General features: G+C 44.7%; 1 protein-coding gene across 1 annotated transcript in view; it reads right to left on the bottom strand.

The window, feature by feature from the left end:
* Katnip (katanin interacting protein) overlaps window positions 1–22,028 on the bottom strand; it is a 137,490-nt gene that overhangs the window by 68,050 nt on the left and 47,412 nt on the right. Inside the window, exons 6-7 of the mRNA XM_076928420.1 lie at window positions 3,729–3,993; window positions 1,538–1,669 (exon numbers count right to left, since the gene is read on the bottom strand). Of these exons, the coding sequence (XP_076784535.1) occupies window positions 1,538–1,669; window positions 3,729–3,993 (397 nt within the window). The remainder of the gene's footprint in view (window positions 1–1,537; window positions 1,670–3,728; window positions 3,994–22,028) is intronic.

The following is a 22,028-nucleotide window of genomic DNA, read 5'->3' as shown; positions in this document are numbered from 1 at the left end:
CAGCCCAGGTTCTTTAATACTGGCTTTGCTGGCTGTGTGACCTTGGACAGAGTCCTTAATGTCTCAGTGCCTGTTTCCCTCTATGATGTGTGAGCAATGCAGTAGCTACAGACTGCACTATTTGAAGGTGTGAAGCTGGTGCAGTGGGGGATCATTTAGGACTTTGTTAGGACTGGCTTTTCATGTTATCACTTGCATATGGATAAAATAATCATGGCACATCCCCTCTAAGAGTGGAGTCCCAGATACAGAGGAAGTAGGTTGGGAAAAAGCATGTCCACCACTCTAGGACCCCGACTCTGAGACATCTGTACACAGTGGCAACAACAGTAAACCTTCCTGTGCTGAGAAGGAAACCCATGCCATGGACATGAACAGGAGTCATGGGGCCCATTGGGAGGCTGCACAGGGACACCACTATGTTCCTCCAGTGCTGCTGGATTAAGCAGCCTTTCCCTTTGTCCTATCAGCCTCCTCCTCCTTCCCAGCTCCTCTCTATTCAAAGTCAGCAAAGTCAAAGCTGCCAGGGCTTCTGCCAGCAGACACGCTCCATGTGATCTTTGCCACCTAAAGCATTTCAGTACAGAGTACCTTTATGACCCCATCATAGGGTCCATCATAGAGGTTGTGTCCATGCACATGCACGAACTCTGGGGCCTAGCTGCCTGACCCTCCACTGCTAGTGGCAGAGATTCAGAACCTGCCCCAACCATGTGACTGCCAAACCTGAGCTTTCCCGCCCTATCTTTGTTCTCTAGCTTCTCTGGGCCTCCATTCTCCGACAGGTATTTACTGGAAGGGCAGAGGTAGACTGCTGGTACAGAGTAATCTCCTAGATCCAACTATTCCTGAAGGCCAGCCTGCCTTTTCACTTCTCAGTTTTTTAGTTGCTATTGGAAACGACCTGTCTTGTGGGGTTTTGTGAAGTGTGTGTGTGTGTGTGTGTGTGTGTGTGTGTGTGTGTGTGTGTGTAAAAATCTACAGGTATATACACATGTGTCGGAGCCAGCTATTAATGCAGGTGTCTTTATCACTTTCCAACTTGATTTTTCTGAATCAGGGTCTCTCACTGAACTTGAACTGATTTGGTATGTCTAGCCAACCAGTAAGGCCCAGGGAACCTTCTATGTCTGCCTCCCCAGTTCTGAGACTGCAGGAAGGTGCTGCTACAGTTTTGTAATGCTGCTGGAGATCAAACCTTAGGCGTGCACAGCAAGCAACTACAGTGTCATCTCCTAGCCCCATGTCTTATACTTACAAGTCTTTTCTTTAGATTTGGTAGTTGTGAACCAGATAATGCCTAGACCTCTGGCCACAAACCTACCAGCAGATTGAACCAACCCTCATAACCATGAAGAAAATTCCTCCTCAAAGCCTCTTGTTTGTTTTTGTTTTTGAGACCTCTGACTCAACATTGACTCAAGATCAGCCCAGTCCTCCAAGGAGTGTAAGGAAAAAGCAAGACCTTCATCATGGTGCCCACTGGGAGTATCTACCTTAATCCCGATCCACTTAATTCAGGGCCCCCCATACTTACTAGAACAGGCTCTCTCCTGGTCTTGGAACACAATTGGGGGCTGTGGATTCAGGACTGACTCTGGTTTGCTGGGGATGAAGACCTCAGCATTCTCCTTTCGCTTAGCAGATAAAATTCGGTCCATTTTATTACCTGTGGGGAAGCAATGGATTCTGCGAGCCACTGAGCACAGAGAAAGCAGAGCATTCCTCTCAGACATTTGTTTACTATTTGCTCACTTATTCAATCAACAAATATTTATTGAACTCTGCTCTGCCAGGAACCTTGCTAGGAGATTTTGGGAATACTGTAGACAGCACTGACAAATAAATGAAACACCTTGGAATAGACACATTTCCAGACAGGAGAGGTCCTTCCTAACAAGTGTGTGCACCACAGAGATAGAGACTGTGGTGAGACACTTGCTTAGAATGTTAGGGTGACTGGGCAGCCAATGAGGTACTGGCTTTAATTGGTCTGGGTAATGGTGCCAGCAAGGGCATTTTAGAGATGAAGGGGCACAGTAAGATGCATTCACAGTCCTTGGGAGCTCATTGTCTAGCTAGAGAGGAGGAGAGCTGAACAGATGAGGAAGTAGGATGCAGACAGAAGTCATGAAGCATGTAGCTAGAGGACAAGGCTAGCAAAGGTGCCCAGGGTAGTGATGGAGAGAGAGTCTCATGGATGACTAGTGTATTACCAGGGCCACCAAAGTGGGGCCATCCCAGATTCGGGAATAGCACATGCAAAGGCTGGACGAAGGCTTGGAAACTGAGGCCTGTCCTGGCTGGAGGTTTAGACAGTGGCCAAACTGCCCTCTTCAGATCAATGTTTCCACAAGAGCCCTTAGAAGAGTGGCACACAGGAGACTTATGATGTCAGGTGGCAGATGGTATTTTATAAATTTGTGTGTATTGTGGAGCTGGAGATAGAATCTAGAGCCAGGGTATCAGGCATGCTAGGCAAGTGTTTCACTCTGAGCCTCAGCCTCAGTGCTGAACGAACATATTTCTGTATCTTAATATATATGAGAAAATGTGTAACTAGCATGTCAAACCTTTGAAGGACATGGAAGTCACACACATGTCAAGTGTAGAGAGGAAGCTTAAGGGCACATGAGAAAACACCTAAAGACCCCAAAGGCAGGGACAGTGTTTGGTCCCTGTACTCAGGGAACTCCTGTCCTAGAAAACAAGCAAACCCAGGAAGTGACTACCCAAGCATGAAGTATGTACTAATATAACACCCTGCTCACACTCAGTGGGCTCTGGCCACACTGACCCTTTTCCTGTGCACACTATGCTCTGCCCCTCTTGGAGCCCCTGTGCCTCCTATTCCCTGCCCCAGAAAGGCTGGCTCAGTGCTACTTCTGCTGGGTACAATGCCCTGACTATCCCAGCTACAGCAGCCCAATCCCACCCACTGCCAGCATTTGCTGTAACTGTCAGAGGTCACCTAGAAGCAGGTGTCCCTGACCACTCGTGCCCCACTCCACTAGTGTTCCCTCTACTTTCCAAGGTTGTTTTCTGTAAAACAGAAACTGGTAGACAACAGCTATTCTTGCCTGCCTAGTTTCCTTCTTAACCCTCAGATTCCCCTTAGCCATATCTACCCTGCACATGAACAGGTGGAGACAAGACCCCTTAGTCCTGTTAGCTATCCTGGCTCATCAGCCCCAAAGAAATACATTCTGAGCTGGCAGTGAGCTGTGGTAGACTGCTAAGGTGATTTTTGAGAGCCAACCCTGGGCTTTGGTGAGAAAGAAACTGACTTTCTAGTGATGCTACAAGGCCATGCATGTATCTTAGGAAGGCAACTGAACGCCTCTGAACGCCTGAAAGCCACCTGAGAATGGAACTAAGTTGGGAAATCTGATAGAAGAAGAGAAGCAATAGGAAGTGGGAGAGGGAACAGGAGGGAGGAGAAAGAATGACAAAGGGCCTACTCCAGCTCTAGCCTTTACCCTATCCAAGGCCAGTTGGAATACAAATGCCATTAAATCTACAACATACTGGGGACAGTTTTTATGAAAAGGTTCCTAGTCATTGGAAGTCTTTAGGAGCCTTTCCTCCTGCAGTATTCAGGGCCAAGCCGAATTCACTCCTGGTCTAGAATTTACTCTGAGCTGAATTCCAAGCGCTGAGGAACATAAAGTCCTAGGACTAGATGCTGAAACACACAAGGCCACAAAAAGCTCATGAGAAGAGCTTACTTTTAGAAGCTGGGTTAAACTCCATCACCACAAGGGTGTCTGTGGCCTGGGGATGCCGGCTTTCCAGTTCCTGGTCCTTGGGGACATCCTTCAGCACTGCATCATGGCTGGGAAGGGGACACTCATCTCTGTCATGGACTGGCAGTACAGGGTCCTCAGTCTCCGTCTCAGAGAGGACGTCCTCCTCAATAGAGTCGTACTCGTCACTGGAGCTGTCCCCTTGTGTCTGGAGGCTTGTGCTGAGTCCCAGATCTTTTCTTAGCTCCTGCAGAAAGCCCAGGAGATGTGAAAGGTAAGACCTTGTGTGGAACCAGACATGTGGAACCAAAAAACAACTCCACCCAACAAACAGCAGCATTTTAGCCAAATGCTGGGGCTGCTTTGAGGATGGGAAAGCAAAGGTCAGAGGGAAGTGGTGAGGAGACACCACAACCATGGCAACTATAAAAGAAAGCATTTGCTTGAGGCTTGCTTACAGTTTCAGAGACTTGGTCCATTACAATCATTTAAGTTTATTGCATGTGAATTTAAGATGAGTAGGACAATCCAAACTGACTATTGATGGATATCTGGATGTGAGAGCTGCCACTGGCATGGGCTCAGGAAACGAGGGACACGTAGGTGAAAGAGAAAGATCCTATCATGCAGGACACACAGCTTGTCAGTGTTGAACCTGGGTATTTAGCTGTGCAAATTTCTAAGTCCTGAGTTGAGAGTCTGCTTTCCTCTAGCAGATGAGGAAAATGAAGAGATGGCAGACAGACCTGAAGAAGGACTGCCAGGGAAAGGGATCTAGGGCTCATTTTCTTCTACCCAGCTTGCAGACCTACCATCAGGAAAATGCATCCTGGAGAAAAACCAAAGCAACAGCAAGCTCTCCCCAGTAGTTTGTGGATTCCTTGGGCCACTTTAGCAAAGACAGGATTATCAGGAAAGACTGGGGAGAAAAGGGAATCCTGATGGAGGGAATCCTACAGACATCCATAGTAAGCCCACATGGTTTCTGAGAACACCCAGCTACCACAAACACTTAAGAGAGAACTGAACGGAAGACCAAAGGAAGAAAAACGCTGAAAAAGGTGCCGGAGTGCCAGTCCACCAGCAGGAAGGGGCCCAGCAGAGACTCATCCCCAAACACATACTGTCCTACCCAAGAAATCAAGATTCTGAGGACTGCACCAGGGCTGTGAGGGCAGAGCTTGGACCCAGAGAATCACTCCCAGTCCTGGACTGGCTTTGAAAGTGATGGAGTTTGAGGGATCCTTCCTTCCTCTTGTCTTAAATGTCTATCTGTTGTTCAACAAGTAAAATAAATGTGAATCTTGTTTGGGGGGGGCGGGGAGCACGCAGTGAACAAATGTAGATTTAATAAAAGTCCACAGAAGAGCAAGCCAGTGGTGGCGCAGCGCCTGCAGAGGGCTCTCTCTCTCCCAGTTCGAATCCCGCTTTCCCCGTGTGACTCTGCCCGAGTTTCATGGGAAAAAAAAATCCACAGAAGAGGTTCCTTGGCACCTGCAAACATGTGCCCTTCATGTTTGCCAAGATGAAGGATTTGCCAAGATCACCAAGGCAGGCCTGAGGTAATTATGGGGCAATCACAAGAGAGAGGCAGGAAGAGGAACATCAGCAAGATCTAAGAATGGAAACAGATACCAGGAAGCAGAGAAGGTGCTCAGGTGCTGGCTCTGAATGGGAAGGATGGGGCCAAGCAAAGCAGGTGCCTCTAGGCAGGTTCTTTCCTGAAGCCTGAAGAAGAAACAGGGGTCTGCCAACCCCTGGAGTTTAGCCTCAGGGCAATGAGTTTCAATCTCCAACCCCCAGTACTGCCAGATAAGCTGCTAGGTGATGGGAAGTTGTAGCAGCAGCAGGAACTCAATATAAATGCCATCTTTTCCAGCTCCTTCTCTCATGTCTCACCTGTACCAGTACCAGGGATGGTTACTTAGCAATGGCACAACTATCTGGAGCACAGTGGGGCTTGGTAAATAATTGCTGAATGAGTAAACTATGTAGAAGTCTGGGTACTGACTTAGCAGGGATAGGACACACATCCACACCTCAGAGGAGGAGACATCAATGACAGGAGCCTTATCAAATTAATTTACTCCTCTGAGCCATACTTTGACCTCCATCAAATGGCTCACCCTGCCCCTGACACACTTCATTGTGATAATAAAGCCATGGTCTGAACTAGACATAGTTTTCCCTAACAAGAGGACATCTGGCAATGACTAGAGCCATTTTAATCACAATGTGTGTTGAGAGAGAGTGCTATTGACAGCTAGTAGGTGGGAGCCCGCAGTGATGCTGCTGGACTTTCTGGAAGGCAGCAGACAGCATCCACTTCAAAGAATGATCTGGTCACAGTGCCGACTGTGTTGAGGTCAAGAAGCCTTGTGTTCAAGCATAGGTTCACTACTAGTGCTCAAAGGATGATGTAGGATCTTCTAGTTGTCCATGCTGAGATGGTCTGCACAGGCCTCATGGGAGCCACACTAAGGTCCTGGCTCATGTCATCAAAGCCTGGCTGTTGTGGGTAGTAGGAGGTCAATAGACTCTTTCTCTCCAGGGAAATGTGAGTTCCTGGGTGGCCTGCTGTTGAATGGGAGGCAGCATCAGCTTTAACTCAGTCTTTTACTGCAGACTAATGCTCTGAGCTCTGTACAACACTCAGGTCCTTCTCCTTTGATCTTCACAATAACCAGGTCAGACAAAAAACCTGAAGTCCTGTGATCATTTGAACTTGGTAATAACTCTCAATGGGGTGAGCTAGGAAAAACTGTCTCTGTTCATGAGCCCCTATATTTTGCCCCAGTTACTTCTAAGATGAAGAAATGGGAACCAGCCAGGAGGATGATTCCTTTCACTGTCCTTGAAATCCAAGTCTGTCCCAGGGCCCACAACAGTAGCCACTGATACCTAAGACTGAAGCTCCATTCACAGCTAATTCCAGGCAGAGACACTGGGATCCATACAGCCAGGGTCAATGAACAGGATTCTTCTGCTACCTTACCACCTTCACAGGGCTGCAACTCTATATTTATGCTACTGCAATCCTATATGTATGGGGGTCCCCAAAGAAGGAAGCCCTTCAACTCATGTAATTTCTCACAGTGATTAAGTGGCAGAGGTGGAACTGATGCTCTCAGCACAAATCCTTACTCCTAGAAAACCCACAGATAATGCTGACTTTCTTGTTTTCAACCTAACAGGGAACATGATGGGGGTAGTTCTCCTTTGATAAGAAAGACAACCATTCTATAAGAGATCCTCCACAGCCCAGTCTGCTCCTGGGTCACAAACTGTTCAGAGCACATCGCTTATGCTTTAACTTTAGGGCCCACTCTGGTGTGTGTTTGTGTGTGTGTGTGTGTGTGTGTGTGTGTGTGTGTGTGTGTGTGTGTAAATTCTGAAGACAGAACCCAGGACCTTGCACATGGCAGGTAAGTGCTGTTCTACCACTGAGTTACAACCTAGCTCTTGGTTTTATAAATCAGGGTCTTACTAGTCATGTGTTCATGCTTACTGGGATGCTGTGCTGATGGCTAGTCACAGTAGAAACAAGGAGACAAGACCTCTACCCTTACCAGAGCATATGGTATGCTAGGTGAGTTGGCAGAAAAAAAGCAAAAGGCAATTAATTCCCTCTGCTCCATGTCGGTTCATTATTTACTAAGTTGATGGATAATTTAAGAACTTAGGCTATACTCATAGATTGGTACCCAGTCCAATTGACATCAGAGAGACATCATCTAGCAACTAATGGGAGTAGACGAAGATACCCACAGACAAACACTAGGCAGAACTACAGGAACCCCTATAGAAGACAGGGAGGAAGGACTTATAGGAGCCAGAGGGGTTGAGGAAATCATGAAAACAGCACACAGAATTAACTAAGCAGGGCTCATAGGTACTCACAGAAATTGTACTGACAATCATGGAGCCTTCATAGGTCTGCACTAGGTCCTCTGCATATATGTTATGGCTGTGTAGCTTAGTGTTCTTGTGGGACTCCTAACAGTCTATGTGTTGAGGGATGTGTCTAAATCTTTTACCTGAATTTGGAATCCTTTTCTCCCTACTGGGTTGCTTTGTCCAGCCTTGAGACGAGGGTCTATGCCTAATCTTATTTGTTAATTTGTTGTGCCATATTTAGTTGATATCCCTGGGAGGCATGTTGTTTTTTGGGGGAGGGAAGGAATAAAAGAGGAGTGGATGTGGGGCCAGGGGAGGTGGGAGTGGGCTGGAAAAGTGTGGAGAGAAGAAAAACTGTGGTCAGCATGTAATGCATGAAAATAATATTTTAAAAAAACTAGTATTTTTCATGGCAAAGAAAGTGAATTTCAATAATCCCTGTTTTAACCTGCTTTTTTTTCTTCTGGAAAGTCAATATAAATGTAAAGACCACACTGTATTTACAAGTGTACACACACACACACACACACACACACACACACACACACAAACACATCCTAGACGCTACGTAGTTGTTCTTTATCACTAAGAAAAAGATTCCATTTGCTCACAGGAGGTGAGTGACCTGGGGAACCTGGGATGCTCGTATGATCGGAAACCATCTGTTCTAGAGGCAAAAGGGAACTGAGCTAAGAAGCTGCATCTCCCTAGAAAGGAGCCCATTCAGAACCTTCCCATCTTCGAGAGCAGGACCTTGGCTGGAATGATAGCTTTGAAAGCCAATCTGCCTGCATTTCAAAGCAGTGCCCTGCTATGGGATCTATTGAGGAGCTTTGAAGTTGTCACCCAGAATTTTCTCTGGAAAAACTTACTTTATACTTTGCTTTAAAACTTGGTTATATTCAATTTCAGTGTTCAGTGTTTCAAATGCTAAGTTCAGAAACATTCCATCAAAGCCTTCCATGTGGGAGCCAAGGTACAGCCATCACGGAAACTGAGCTGATGACTGGGCACACAAAATGCCCTCCCCATGGGGAGTTGAAATGCTTAAGGGATCAGATGCTGCAGATAGAAGGTATGGCTATAGAAACCGCTACTGAAATGTAGCCAGGTTTTGATGTCCAGGAGTACAGTATCCGTCCACAAGCCTCCTCTCTCTGCTGGGCTAAGAGTGAAACTAGGTGACTATCAAATGCCGAGGTCTCACAGTGACAGTAACAACATCCATGTCATCAGTAACAACTACAGCAGTTTCAACTGCCAAGCTGCTGCTGTGTATCGCACACCAGCTAAGCTCTCTATGTACCTCGTTTTAGTCCTCTGGTGCAGTAGATAGCATCATTTTGGCTTAGTGGGATGAAAGACAAACCTAAGGTCACACAGCTGGTAACATCAGAGCCAGTGTTCAGATAATAACTGTCTGGATCCAAGGCTAGGCTACTGACCACACCACACTGATTCCCTGCCAGGTACCAATATAGAGTGGCCAGTCTCCAGATGAACTGAAGGCATGTGCTGGATGACTACTGTCATCAATCAGCAAGGAACTGGCAACCTTTGACACAAAGCTGTCCTAAAGTCTGTGGTATGGTCTGGATGTGGAATGTCTCACACAAAGCTGTGATTTGAACCCTTAGTCCTCAGCTGATGGCACTCTGAGAATGGGTAGAAACTTTGAGGGAAGTTTTGTAGGTTATAGCTTGGCCCTGGCTTCAGCACTCACTGCTTCCTAGTTTGCTTCCATGTGCACAGCCTGCCCTGCTGCATGAACCAAGCCAGTCCACTTTCCTTTAATGGAATGACACTTCTGGATCCATGAGTCCTTTTCTGAGCAAAGTCCCTAAGACAGCACATGGTGAGCGTGAGTGGATGGAGTGTTACACCCTGGATCACCCTTAGGGAGGGGAATGCAGCTATCCAAGTTCATTCACACCACCCTCCTGGGCCAGAAAGACTTTTTACCTTGCACTGGTTAATTGATAATGTTATATTTGTTCATTCTTTTATTTAAGAAATATTTTGGGGTCAGTAAGGTGACACGGTGGGCAAAAGCAATTGCCACCAAGCTTGATGACCTCAGTTTGATTCCCAGGACTGACATGGTAAAAGGAGAAATCCAATTTGCACAAATTATCCTCTGACCTCCACAAGTATGTATGCATGAGTATACATACACATATAAACAAAAATAAATGTAATTTTTAAAATTAAGAAAAGGGGCCAGACAGATGGCTCAGGGGGCAAAGATGTTTGTACCAGTCTAATGACCTAATAAGGTCAATTCCTAGAACCAGATGGGAGGAAGAAGCTCACTATAAGTTTTCCTTTGATCTCCACACATGTACACATTTGTACACTTAAATAAACAAATATAAAAAATTAACTAAAAAATAAATATTTTTGGTAAAAATATCTGTCTCTCATAAGCAGATACAACAAGGAACAGAGTGATAAACAGGAGAGAGGAAGTTCCTGTTCTCATGAGACTCTTGATAGGGCAACAAGGACAGCCATTTGATAAGAGACCTCCCATAACCCAGCAGCAGCTCTCAAGTCACAAACTTAGTAGGACATGACTTACATCCTAACTTTAGGGCCCACTCTTTGTGTGTGTATGTGTGTGTGGTGTGTATGTGTATGTAGTTGTGGTATGTGTGTGGTGTATGTGTGTGGTGTGTGTGTCTGTGTGTAATATAAATGTGTGGTTGTAGAGTGTGTGTGGTTGTGGGGTGTGTGTGTGTGTGCGTGTGCGTGTGCGTGTGCGTGTGCGTGTGCGTGCATGTATGTATTTAAATGCTGAGGATGGAACCCAGGACCTGGTAGATGAAAAGTAAGTACGCTACCACTGAACTAAAGATTTAGTTCTTGGTTTTATGAATCAGGTCTTACTAAGTTTCCCAAGATATCTTTGGACTTATGTAGCACAGCCTGGCCTAGAACTTGTGATCCTCCTGCCTCTACCTCCTGCTTTCTGAGTTTACAGGAATGTCTAACCATGCCAAGGTATACTCTGCACATTTTAAAATCACATTCTTCTACATCACTTTCCATAGAACTATGACTAAGAAAATTTTGAATTATACTATGATTCAATATTATATAAGGGATGAAAAGAAGGCTCAACAGATAAAGTGCTTATCATGCAAACACGTGAACTAGAGTTTGGATCCCAGAATTTACATAAAAGCTGGGCAGGCAAGGTAGCCAACTCTAATCCCAGCATTTGGGAGGCGGAGACAGAGGATTAAGATAGCTAGCTAGACTAGGCAGCATCAATACGCTCTTGGCTCAGAGAGACTCTCAATGAACAAAGGGGAGAATGACCAAGGAAAACATCTGCTGATAACTTTGGGCCTATAATATACAAACACACACAGACACACACACACACAGACACACACACACACCTACACATATGCATGCACTAGACACACAGACACAGATATTTACATACACAAGTGAACATGCATACATACATGTATATCCATAACACACACATATACTAATGTGTATGCACACATATGCACATATACCTACTACACACATGAGCACCCACATGGGTGAACATGCATACACATATACATATGTAACATATACAAGCAAAAAACCCCAAATAAATATTGCACAACATTTTTAGTTTTCTGGTGTATTTTGCCACCCCTGGATTTTCATTGATGAATTTATCTTCCATGGTAGATGTGCTGATGAAATATCCTGATGTTCTGCCTGCTAGTCTACCACTAAAGGTAATCCAATGTCTTAGAAGGCAGGGTGGCAGAGGTGAGAGACCAGCAGCTCAGGAAGCATGTGATATGAGAGTCTATTAGACCTGACCTAACCAGGAGCCCCAGACAAGCCTCTCAACATCACCCATCCCAGCATCTATGCTGGAGCCTGAACAAAGGAGGGGCTAGCTGAAAGACCCAGAGATGGGAAGCTGGATAGGGCTGGATAGAGACTGAAAGAGACTGCTGCCGAGGAATGCCTGGTGACTTCTGAGAGACAGAACACATTCCTGGAGAACTGGAGGCACAGGGAGCCACAAACCAAACTCAGCAGAAGGCTGCTGTGCACACTTGTGTATGCATACAGCTGAGTCAACCAGGATCCAGCAAGAGGAAGCCTTCTAGCATGCTGCCATAGTTGCTTTAGGGGTGCATGGGAAGCTAACATGTAGACTTAAGATCACACGCCAAAAAGAAATCTTTCCAAGGTCAACAGGGACTTTACTATTTGGAGGAGAAGCCAAGGTCCCCCACATTAAAGAACATGTAGTCACACTCAGGCCCTGCTCCCCTCTCCTGGTATCAGGAGGCAACAAACAGTGCAGGAAGAAGCAAGGACAACCAAAAAGAGACAGATGCTCTGGTGACTCAGTCCTTTGAAAGATAGGCAACAAACTTTGATTAATTTAATTAAAGAAAGAACTAATACCCAGGAAAAGAGAGTTTGACAGGAGAGGTGGAAGCCAACTGTAGAAGCTGGGAGACTGTCATCCCCAGAGACACGCACAGGGAACTCATCCATGAAAAAGAAACAGCTAGCAATCTTACAACTTTTAATTTCATCATTAACATTTCTAGAAAGATAAATTAAGTCGGGAAGAGCACCAAAGGGTGACTAATTAAGTATGCTAGAAATCATGCCAAGTGACTTTATAAGAACACAGTGCCCACAAGACAAAAAGAAAAGCACCCCACAAAATCTACTGGGTGGGGAGGTCCAAATATTGTCCGAATCAAGCTCCAGAGGATAAACATTCAGAGAGAGCAGCCTCAACTATTCTGTTTTTCATTTTTAAGTGTTTATGTGTATGGGTGTTTCCTTGCATGTATGTGTGCACACCACATGTGTGCAGTGCCCATGGAAGCCAGAAGAACACATCTGATCTCCTGGGATTGAAGTTAGAAACAGTTGAGAGCTACCACATGGGTACTAGGAATGGAACCCAGGTCCTCTGCAAGAGCAACCAGTGCTCTTAAACAATGAGCCATCTCCCCAACCTTCTCACCTACCCTTAATGGGACAAAGACACTGACACTGACGTATTCATATAAATGTAAGGTACACTTCATGCAGAGTCATCCTGACATCATCATACAAAAGGACAAGGATCTAAGCAAACAATGCAAAGCTAAAGAGATGTGAGGGGAAACACACCAACAGCAGAGACCTAAGGCAGCCATCAGCCAAGGAGCATCACTCACTTTCTGAGAGAGCCTGGGCTCACAGATCTGCTGAACTGCCTGCTGTGAGCCTCGCAGATCTTCTCCCCTCTGCACTGCTGCTGAGGACACTGAACTTTTTACATGGTTTTCGGAAGCAGGCTCAGAGCTTACATTTTTTTTTTAAATTTAATTTTATTTTTTTACTAATTCATCTTACATCCCACTCATTGCTCTTCTCTCATTCACCCCCTCCCACAATCCTTCCCCCATCCCTCATGCCCCCTCCCCTTCTCCTCTGAGAGGGTGCCCCATCTCGGGAATCCCCTCACCGTGCCACTTCAAGTCTCTGTATGACTAGGCACTTTCTCTCCCACTGAAGCCAGCAAGACAGCCCAGCTAGAAGAACATATATCTCACAGACAGGCAACAGCTTTAAGGATGCCCCCACTGCAGTTGCTCAGAACCCACACGAAGACCAAGCTAAACATCCACTACATATGTGTGGGGAGGCCTAGGTCCAGCCCGTGTATGCTCTTTGATTGGTGGCTCAGTCTCTGAGAGCCCCAAGGGTGCAAGTTAGTTGACTATGTTGGTCTTCTTGTGGAGTTCCTATCCTCTAGTAAGGCCCGCGATCCTTCCTTCTATTCTTCCATAAGAGTCCCCAAGCTCCAGCCACTGTTTGGCTGTGGGTGTCTCTATCTGAGTCAGCTGCTGGACGGAGCCTCACAGAGGACAACATTCAGAGCTCACATTTTTAATAACACACTTGGGATTCTGATATGGGCAGTTGAAGACCAGACTTCGAAAATTAAATGACACTACTGCCAATCTGTAGTAATCACTTTCTGTTGCTGTGATAATGCACCATGACCAAGGCAACTTATAGAAGAGAGGGTTTATTCAGGTTATGGTTCCAGAAGAATAAAAAGGAGTTTATCACTATTATGGCATGGAAGCATGGTAGCCAACAGCAAAAGAACTGGAACATCAAGCTGAGAGCTCACATCCACATCTTGACTGATAGCATGAAGCATGGAGAGACGGGGGTTAGAGGGGGAAAGGTGGGGAGAGAAAGAAAGAGAGCACATGTACATGCATTGGGAACTCCACTAGTCTGCCTCTAGTGACTTACTCCTTCAACAGTCTTCTCAGACAGTGCCACCAACTGGGACCAAGTAGTCAAATCCATGAGCCTATGGGAGACATTCTCATGCAAATCACCACATAATTCGATTGAATTTAATAGATATGTGAGTACTTTGCACCAAAAAGAGAATGGTTAGCCCTTTGAAGTATTATAAAAGATTCATAAAAATGAACTAACTGGTGGTCACAAATCAGACCTCAGGAACTTCTAAAACCAGGAAATCAAACAAGGTACCCTAATGCAGCCAATTAGAAATTAACATGAAAGGCAAAATTAGAAAAATAACTACTTAGAATGTTTAGAAAATCTTTAAAATACTGAAGAGTGAAACCCTTCTAAAGTCCCAAGTTTATTAGAAACAAATGACAACGGTCCTACAGTGAGGTGTGCAGGGTAAAGGCAAACTCCTGCCTAAAGGAGAACTCCGCTGGCCACCACAGAGAACAGGACTGTGATGGTTTGAGTAAGAATGGCCTCCATAGGCTCATAAGTTTGAATGCTTAGTCACTAGAGAGTGGTACTATTTAAGAAGGATCAGGAGGTGTGGCCTTGTTGGAAGAAATGTGTCACTGGCCCAATGTCACACTCTCTGCAGGCAGCCTGTGAATTGGGATGTAGCTCTTAGCTACTGCTCCAGTGCCATGCATGCCACCATGCTCCCTGCCATGATGATAACCCTCTGAAACTGTAAGCAAGCTTCCAATTCAATGCTTTCTTTCCTAAGAGTTGTCTTGGTCATGGTGTCTCTTCACAGTAATAGAACAGTGACTAAGACAAGGGCTGAGGGTAGGTGAACAAGGAACTTGTGCATCTAGTTAACAGGAATAGGTGCAGGGAGCTTCAACAACCAACTAAACCAAAATGTTTAGGGAAGGAAGAAGCAAAGGCTAAAATGACAAGAAACAGAAATCAGTGAATAAGCTGAATGGGGTTCACATGGCTCAATCCACTCAATCCAGCTAAAAGCAGAGAGCTCTTCATAATTATCAGGTTTACTTCTAGATTATTTGAGTCTTCCTAATGAAAAAGCTAATGAGAAAGCACTATGTATTAGCTGTTACATAAAATGACAGAAAGAATGCAAAATAGCTAAGAAATTCTAAGTAGGCTATATATATATGAGACATAAGCCAGACCATTTATATTATTACTGATCAAGAGGTCATTCTTTATTGTTGGTAAATTGGAAAAGCTGCTTTAGAAAACACAGTAGTCCATCTGGCAGCTTCATTTTCATAAGCATCCATAGGGTGCTGGAGGCCACATGACCCTTTCTGGATGCCCCATCAGTGTCGGTTCAGCATCACTGTGCCCAGTCCTGTACCAGCCCTGCCCTAATAGCCTCCTGTTGCTGCCCCACTGGCCCAGGGCCCACTAAGACCATTGGCCAGATTCTGCTTCATTCTGCTTTCTCAGGTTAGGCATCTCTGGCTATCCTAATTGCCCTGAGTATCACAAAGGCTAATTCTACTGCTACTGGGAAAGAGAGAGTCTCCTTCTTTCACCAAACTATCAAAGCTTTCAGTCTGAAATAGAAGTCATAAGTTGGTGTTAGAAGAGCCAACTCTGGCCAGCAAGTATTTTTTGTTTGTTTTGTTTTGTTTGGAGCATAGAAAATTACAAATTAATTAACAATATAAAAAATGGAAGATATCTAGATGGGCAGTAGTGGTTTAGTGGCTAAGAGCACTGGCTGCTCTTTTTGAGGAACCTGGGTTCAACTCCCAATACTTGCATGCCAGCTTACAACTGTCTGGAACTATGGTTCTGAGGGATCCGATGCCCTCTTCTGGCCTCTGAGGGCACTGCACAAAGTTGTGACAGACATACCATGTAGCCAAAACACCCATATACATAAAATAAAAATTTTTAAATTTCACAAAATCAAACAAACCTCTCATCAGCTATGTGGCTTGGCTCCATAGGGCCTTGCATTTGTGTGGTGACAGCTGACCTTGGCTGCCCGTGGCAGTTCCCACCATTCTTTCCTTGCCTTGATTGAGTCATGTGATTTGAAATACACTTTAAGTTTAGAACACCTATCCCAAATTCAATATCTTTGGAGATAAGCTACATTTCCCCACTGTCTCCATTATTCTAAATAGGACAAGAATTTCTTTTCAATTTTTAAAACAAACTTAATTACATTTATTCACCTATTTGTATATATGTGGAGAATAAGGGATACACACATACCATGACAAACATGTGGAAGTCAAAGGACAACATATGAAAGTTAGCTCTTTCCCTCTACCATTTAGGTCTCAGGGATTTCACTCAGGCAATTGCCTTTATTTCTGTGACATTTTGCTGGCCCCTCTTTACAATCTTATGTGTCCTTACTCAGAGATTGGAAGATACTGTCCCCATAATTACATCATGGTGATGCAGTGTGGCAGTGTGCCTCAGGAACACCTGTGCCATTTCTTCCTTCCACTCACTGACCCAAGTGCTCAGTTATTCAATTCCCTTGCTTAATAAAGATTTGTTTGCAAGCTCATGTAGAGAGAATATCTTGTACTGAATGGAAGCATCACTTATCAATAAAACACTGTTGGCCAAAGAGCTGAGGCAAGAGAGTGAGAGAGTGAGAGAGAGGAGGGGTGTAGTTGCAGGAAGGATTCTGGGGTTGACTCAGGGTGGAGATTTGCCCCAGACACAGAAGAAGATGGTTGTTTGAAATTTAGAACCAGGTAACCAGCCATGTGGCATGATTTAGAATAAAATAAATGGGTGATTAAGATATGAACTACTTAGGGAACAGAGACAAAGCCATTGGCCTAAGCATTTATTCATATATAAGAAGTCTCGAGTCATTATTTCTGGAAACAAAGTGGACTGGTGGAAAACTACAAAGTTACAAATGGCTTCTACTACATACTAACTATGCAAGGCAGTTTTCTACAGACTAAAAACATAGCTGGGCATGTACACACTAATCCCAGCACTCAGGAGAGGAGGCAAAAGGGTTTCCATGAGTTTGAGGCCAGCCTGGTCTACATTGTTGGTTCCAGAACAGTTAGGGTTATGTGGGTGGTGAGACCCTGTTTGAAAAAAAAAAAAAACAAAGAACAAAAAGCAAAACCCAATGAAGTACAAACCATACCAGGTACCACGACAGAACTGGGGTCTGGGAGTAGGAGTTGTGTCTACCTGCCAGTGACCTATAGAACAACTCCCTGAATGAGCCACACCCTGTGTATCGCATGTCTTTCTGCTATTATAGAGTCTGGAATATGAGAAAATATTCTTCTACAATCTAGGACCTCAAATTTAGAGATGGCAGGAAAAAGAAATACTTAATCCACCCCTTTCTGTTGGATGAGGAAATGGGGCACCAGAGAAGGTGACTTAGCCAAGGCCTTTCAAGGGTTAATGGAAGGTCAGCTACTCTCTTAGGCTTGGTGAATCTCCATCATGTGCTGTCAGGCTTCAGGAAGACAGCAGACACAGTTGAGTCGTCAGGACACCCAACATGGAGTAGAGACCAGGGAAAGCTTGATGTTCACTCTCAGAAACAGTTTCTTAATTAAGAGTGGAACAACAGCAGTGATGCCCACAGTGAGCCAGGTGGGTCAGCTGGAGGCTGGGGAGCTAAGGCTGTTCTGCCTACCACTGCTGTGGCCCTCCTTACCTTGAATTTCTACACTTACTTTTCAGGCCTTAACTAATAATGGATTTCCTACCCAACTCTATCTTGTTGGCATTGTTTGTCTTTTGGAATTTCTGTTTTTGAATGTGACAAAACAAAACAAAACAAAATATATTTATCAACCTAGTGCTTGAAAGCTGAGGTAGACATATGGTAAGTTCAATGCCAACCTGTCTCAAAAGGACAAACAAAATTGAATTGTTTTATGTGAAAATACTTATGCAGGGCTATCATTGAACATAGGCCTTATGTGAGCTAAGCATGTGCCTTACCATAATCACCACTGCCCACTATGTTTAATTCAGCTTTGACCTGGTACAAGCCATGCTTCTTTCTCTGTGCACACTGAAGTCCACCAGCCAAGAACTGCTACATCTTTGTATTTAAAGAGTTTTCATCAAGTACAACATTCCTGCCTTACAGAGAGCCACCACAGTTAGGCCCACACTCCATCGTTCTCCAAAGAACTGTCTTATTTTCCCCTTTCCCCACTCCCCTCTGAAAGCTCACTTCTATATATTCTTGAAGTTACCAGATCCCAGGAGCTTGAGAGATGGCTGAGCACTTCTTACTGCTCTTGCGGAGGGCCCAGGTTTGGTTCCCAGCATCCACATAAGAGCTTGTAACTACCTATATAACTCCAGTTCCAGAGATCCAACAGCTTCTGCTCATCTGGGCTCTTTATGCATGTGGTCACATGATGCCCCATTCCTAAATATACATAATAAATCTTTGGGGGGAAAGGCTTCCTCTTATAAAACAGCTTACCACCTGCCTGTACCAAACAGAACTAAGATACAAAATCCCTCCCAACTAGAGGTTCTATCTTTAAAACTATCCAAGCTAGGTGGTGGTAGGACACTATCTTAGTTAAAGTTTTTATTGATCTAATGAAATACCATGACCAAGGTAACTTGGGGAGAAAAAGACTTATTTCAATTTACACTTCCAGGTAATAGTCTATCACTGAGTCAGGAGCCTGGAGGCAGGACCTGATGCAGAGGCCATGAGGGATGCTGCTTACTGGCTTGTCCCCCATGGCTTGCTCAGCCTGCTTTTTATAAAGCCCAGGGCCACCAGCCCAGGAATGACATAAAACTATCCAGCATAGACACACAGTCATCCTAGTGCTCTAAAGACTGAAGCAAGGGAAGTGAGAGTCTGAAGTCAGTCTGGGCCACATAGCCATATCCTGTCCCAACAAACAATCAAGTGATAGATACCGCTTTGAAATCTCTAAGACCTTGACATTAATGTCCAACCTATGTGCTGGCTAGTTTCTATGTCAACTTGATACAAGCTGAAGTCATCTGAGAGGAAGAAACCTCAATTGAGAAAATTCCTCCTTAAGATCTGGCTATAGGGCAGTTTTTATTAGTTATTGATATGGGCCTCCACCACCCCATTGTGAATGGTGCCACCCCTGGACTGGTGGTCTTGGGTTCTATAGAAAAGCAAGCTGAGCAAGCCATGATGAGTAAGCCAGTAAGCAGCACCCCTCCATAGTCTCTGAATCAGCTTCTGACTCCAAGTCCCTACCTGGTTTGAATTCCTGCTTTGGCTTCCCACAGTGGACTGTGACTCCATATGTAAGCCAAATCAGTCTTCTCTCCAAGCTGCTTTTGGTCATGGTGTTTTACCATGGCAATAGTAACCCTGGTTAATATAACCTATTCAAACTGTGTCTTTCCTTGTGCCTTGGTTTCTCTTAAGAGACTGGAGAGATAGCTCAGTAGTTAAGAGCATGTATTATTATCCTTCCAGAGGATCTGAGTTCTGTTCTCTGTGCTCCTGTTGGGTAGCTCACAGCCTTCTGCTAACTTCAGTTCCAGGGTGACCAAATGCCTCTAGCCTTCTTGGGAAGCTGAACTCACATGCACATACCTACATATAAGCACATGTACATATACATAATTTAAAATAAATCTTTAGAGGGGAAAAGTTGACAATTTGAGGCCAACAAGTTGGCTCAATTGGTAAAAGTGTGCGCATGTGCGCGCGCGCACACACACACACACATTCAAGTAAGTAATAACAAAGTTAAAAAGTTTTAAGGGTTGACAATTTTGAGCTTTTAACTATGGTTTAAATATTTTTGTCTTTTATACTTCAGATATATATGTCAAAACACACTCTTTCTTTTTGAGATAGATTCTAGTCTTCAAGCTCAGTTCCTAAGTTGTTTCCAGGAGTTCCTGGACAGCGTTCTGTGCGTATGCGCGCGCCCGTGCGTGTTAGTGATGGTGGTGGTGGTGGTTCTTGCCATAAAATGGATATGGAGGGCAGGGAAAAGGACAACTTGGGTCATTCATGGCCTTACACCTTGTTTGAGACAGTCTATATTACTGACTATTGTGTATACTAGGCTAGCTGAGAAGCTTCTTGGGAAGTCTCCTGCATCTGCCTCCAGGCCAGTAGAAGCACTGGATGTCTCCACTGGCTTTCTGCCTCAACTGTTTGTTCTGGAAATTCTAACTCAGGTCCACATGCTAAGGACCTGAGTCTTCGCAGCCCTAGCTTTTTGATTTTTAAAACTTGTTTTTAGGCTGGACAGTGGTGGTGCACGCCTTTAATCCCAGCACTTGGGAGGCAGAGGCAGGCGGATTTCTGAGTTCGAGGCCAGCCTGGTCTACAGAGTGAGTTCCAGGACAGCCAGGGCTACTCAGAGAAACCCTGTCTCTAACAACCAAAAACCAAACCCACCCACAACAAACCCCCCCCCCCCCACCAAAAAAAACCCAACTTGTTTTTTAAAATGCAAAGCCTACAATTTATCAAACTAGTATGATGGACATCCAGATATCTATCACCTAAATCACCAACTGTTATCATTCTGCCGTTACATTGTGTACAGTCTTCATTTGTTGCATTTGTAACACTGTGACTCTTGGTCTTCTACATTCTGCATGTCTCCTAAGAACTGTTTTCTGAGAAGCTGGAGAGACAGCTCAGGTGTTAACACCATTGGCTGCTCTTCCAGAGGACGGCACCCAGCTAGTGGCTCACAAGCTCACAAGTGTCTATTTTCCAGTTTCAGGGGATCTAACACCCTCTTCTTTTAGCTTTCTAGGCATGCATGTGGTACATAGATATACATGCAGGCAAAATACACATACACATCAAATGAAAGTAAATATTTACTACAAATAAACCTTAAGAAAGAAAGAAAGAAAGAAAGAAAGAAAGAAAGAAAGAAAGAAAGAAAGAGGAAAGGAAAATGGATGTTTTCACAGAAAGCAGAGTAAAAAATATCAAGCTCTGGAAATTTACCATCAATCTGATAATATATATATATATATATGGAGAGAGAGAGAGAGAGAGAGAGAGAGAGAGAGAGAGAGAGAGAGTCTTTTTAAAAATTTGTTAACTCCTCAAATTTAGCAATTACTTAATTTCCCCCAAACTCATTAATCCTTCCCTGGCCACTGGTTCTCATTAGACACAATTGTGGTACATGTCTTTACTGTCCTGTAATCTGGGATATCTCTCTCTCTCTCTCTCTCTCTCTCTCTCTCTCTCTCTCTCTCTCTCTCTCTCTCCCTCTCCCCCCACTGACATCTTTCAAGACCACTACAGCTGTTAGCAGAGCAGGCCTCCATTCAGGTTTGCCTGGCTGCTCCTCATTTGATTTTGGCACATCTCACCACCATTCTCAGCTGTGTGCTCACCAGGGAGAGATTCAGCTAAGAGGAGTTTCTCTCTATCACCGTGGAAAACACCATGAAGCAGCACCAATGGGGCCCCTGCTGTATGCCTGGCTCCAGACTCGGCATCAATAACAGCCACAAGAGCCTACAGCACTTCTGGAGCAGAGCCCGCCCAGCTCAGTTCCCCACCTGTGAGGCACCTCCACAGACCAAAAATAGTCTCAGATCCTTTTTATCCAGTACAGGTCTCTGTTCCTTAGTTTCTTCAAATGCCTAGTGCTCATCTCACAAGACTGTGGTAATGAGCTGTTACTACCTCAACTGGTGTGCAACTCAGTGCTTATTCAGTGTGAGCCCCATCACTTCAAATGCACTCTGTCCAAATATCTCAGGTAGTGTGTGTGTGTATGTATGTGCTTCTGCATGTGTGTATATGCACACACAAGTGTGTAGAAGTCAGAGATTGACACCAGGTGTCTTCCTCAGTCACTCTCCCTCATATTTCTTTAGACCATGATTCTCACTGAGCCTAACACTCACTGATTTGGCTAGCTTGCTTGGTGAAAAAAACCTCATGGGCTATCCTTGTCTCCAGCACTGGGGTTACGAATGAGCACACTGTGCCCAGCTTTTTAAATGGTGCTGGGCATCTAACTCAAATCTTCATGCTTGTGCAACAAGCAATCTACAAACTGAAGCACCTAAACAGCCTGTGGAGGTTTCTGTGTTAACACAGTCCTGCTGTTCATCTGGGTCATTTCCAGACTCACT

The sequence above is a fragment of the Arvicanthis niloticus genome, chromosome 1 (genome assembly GCF_011762505.2).
Source record: "Arvicanthis niloticus isolate mArvNil1 chromosome 1, mArvNil1.pat.X, whole genome shotgun sequence".
Taxonomy (NCBI): Eukaryota; Metazoa; Chordata; class Mammalia; order Rodentia; family Muridae; genus Arvicanthis; species Arvicanthis niloticus.
Note: the sequence above shows the minus strand (reverse complement) of the source record. Positions and strands in the feature narration are given on the sequence as shown.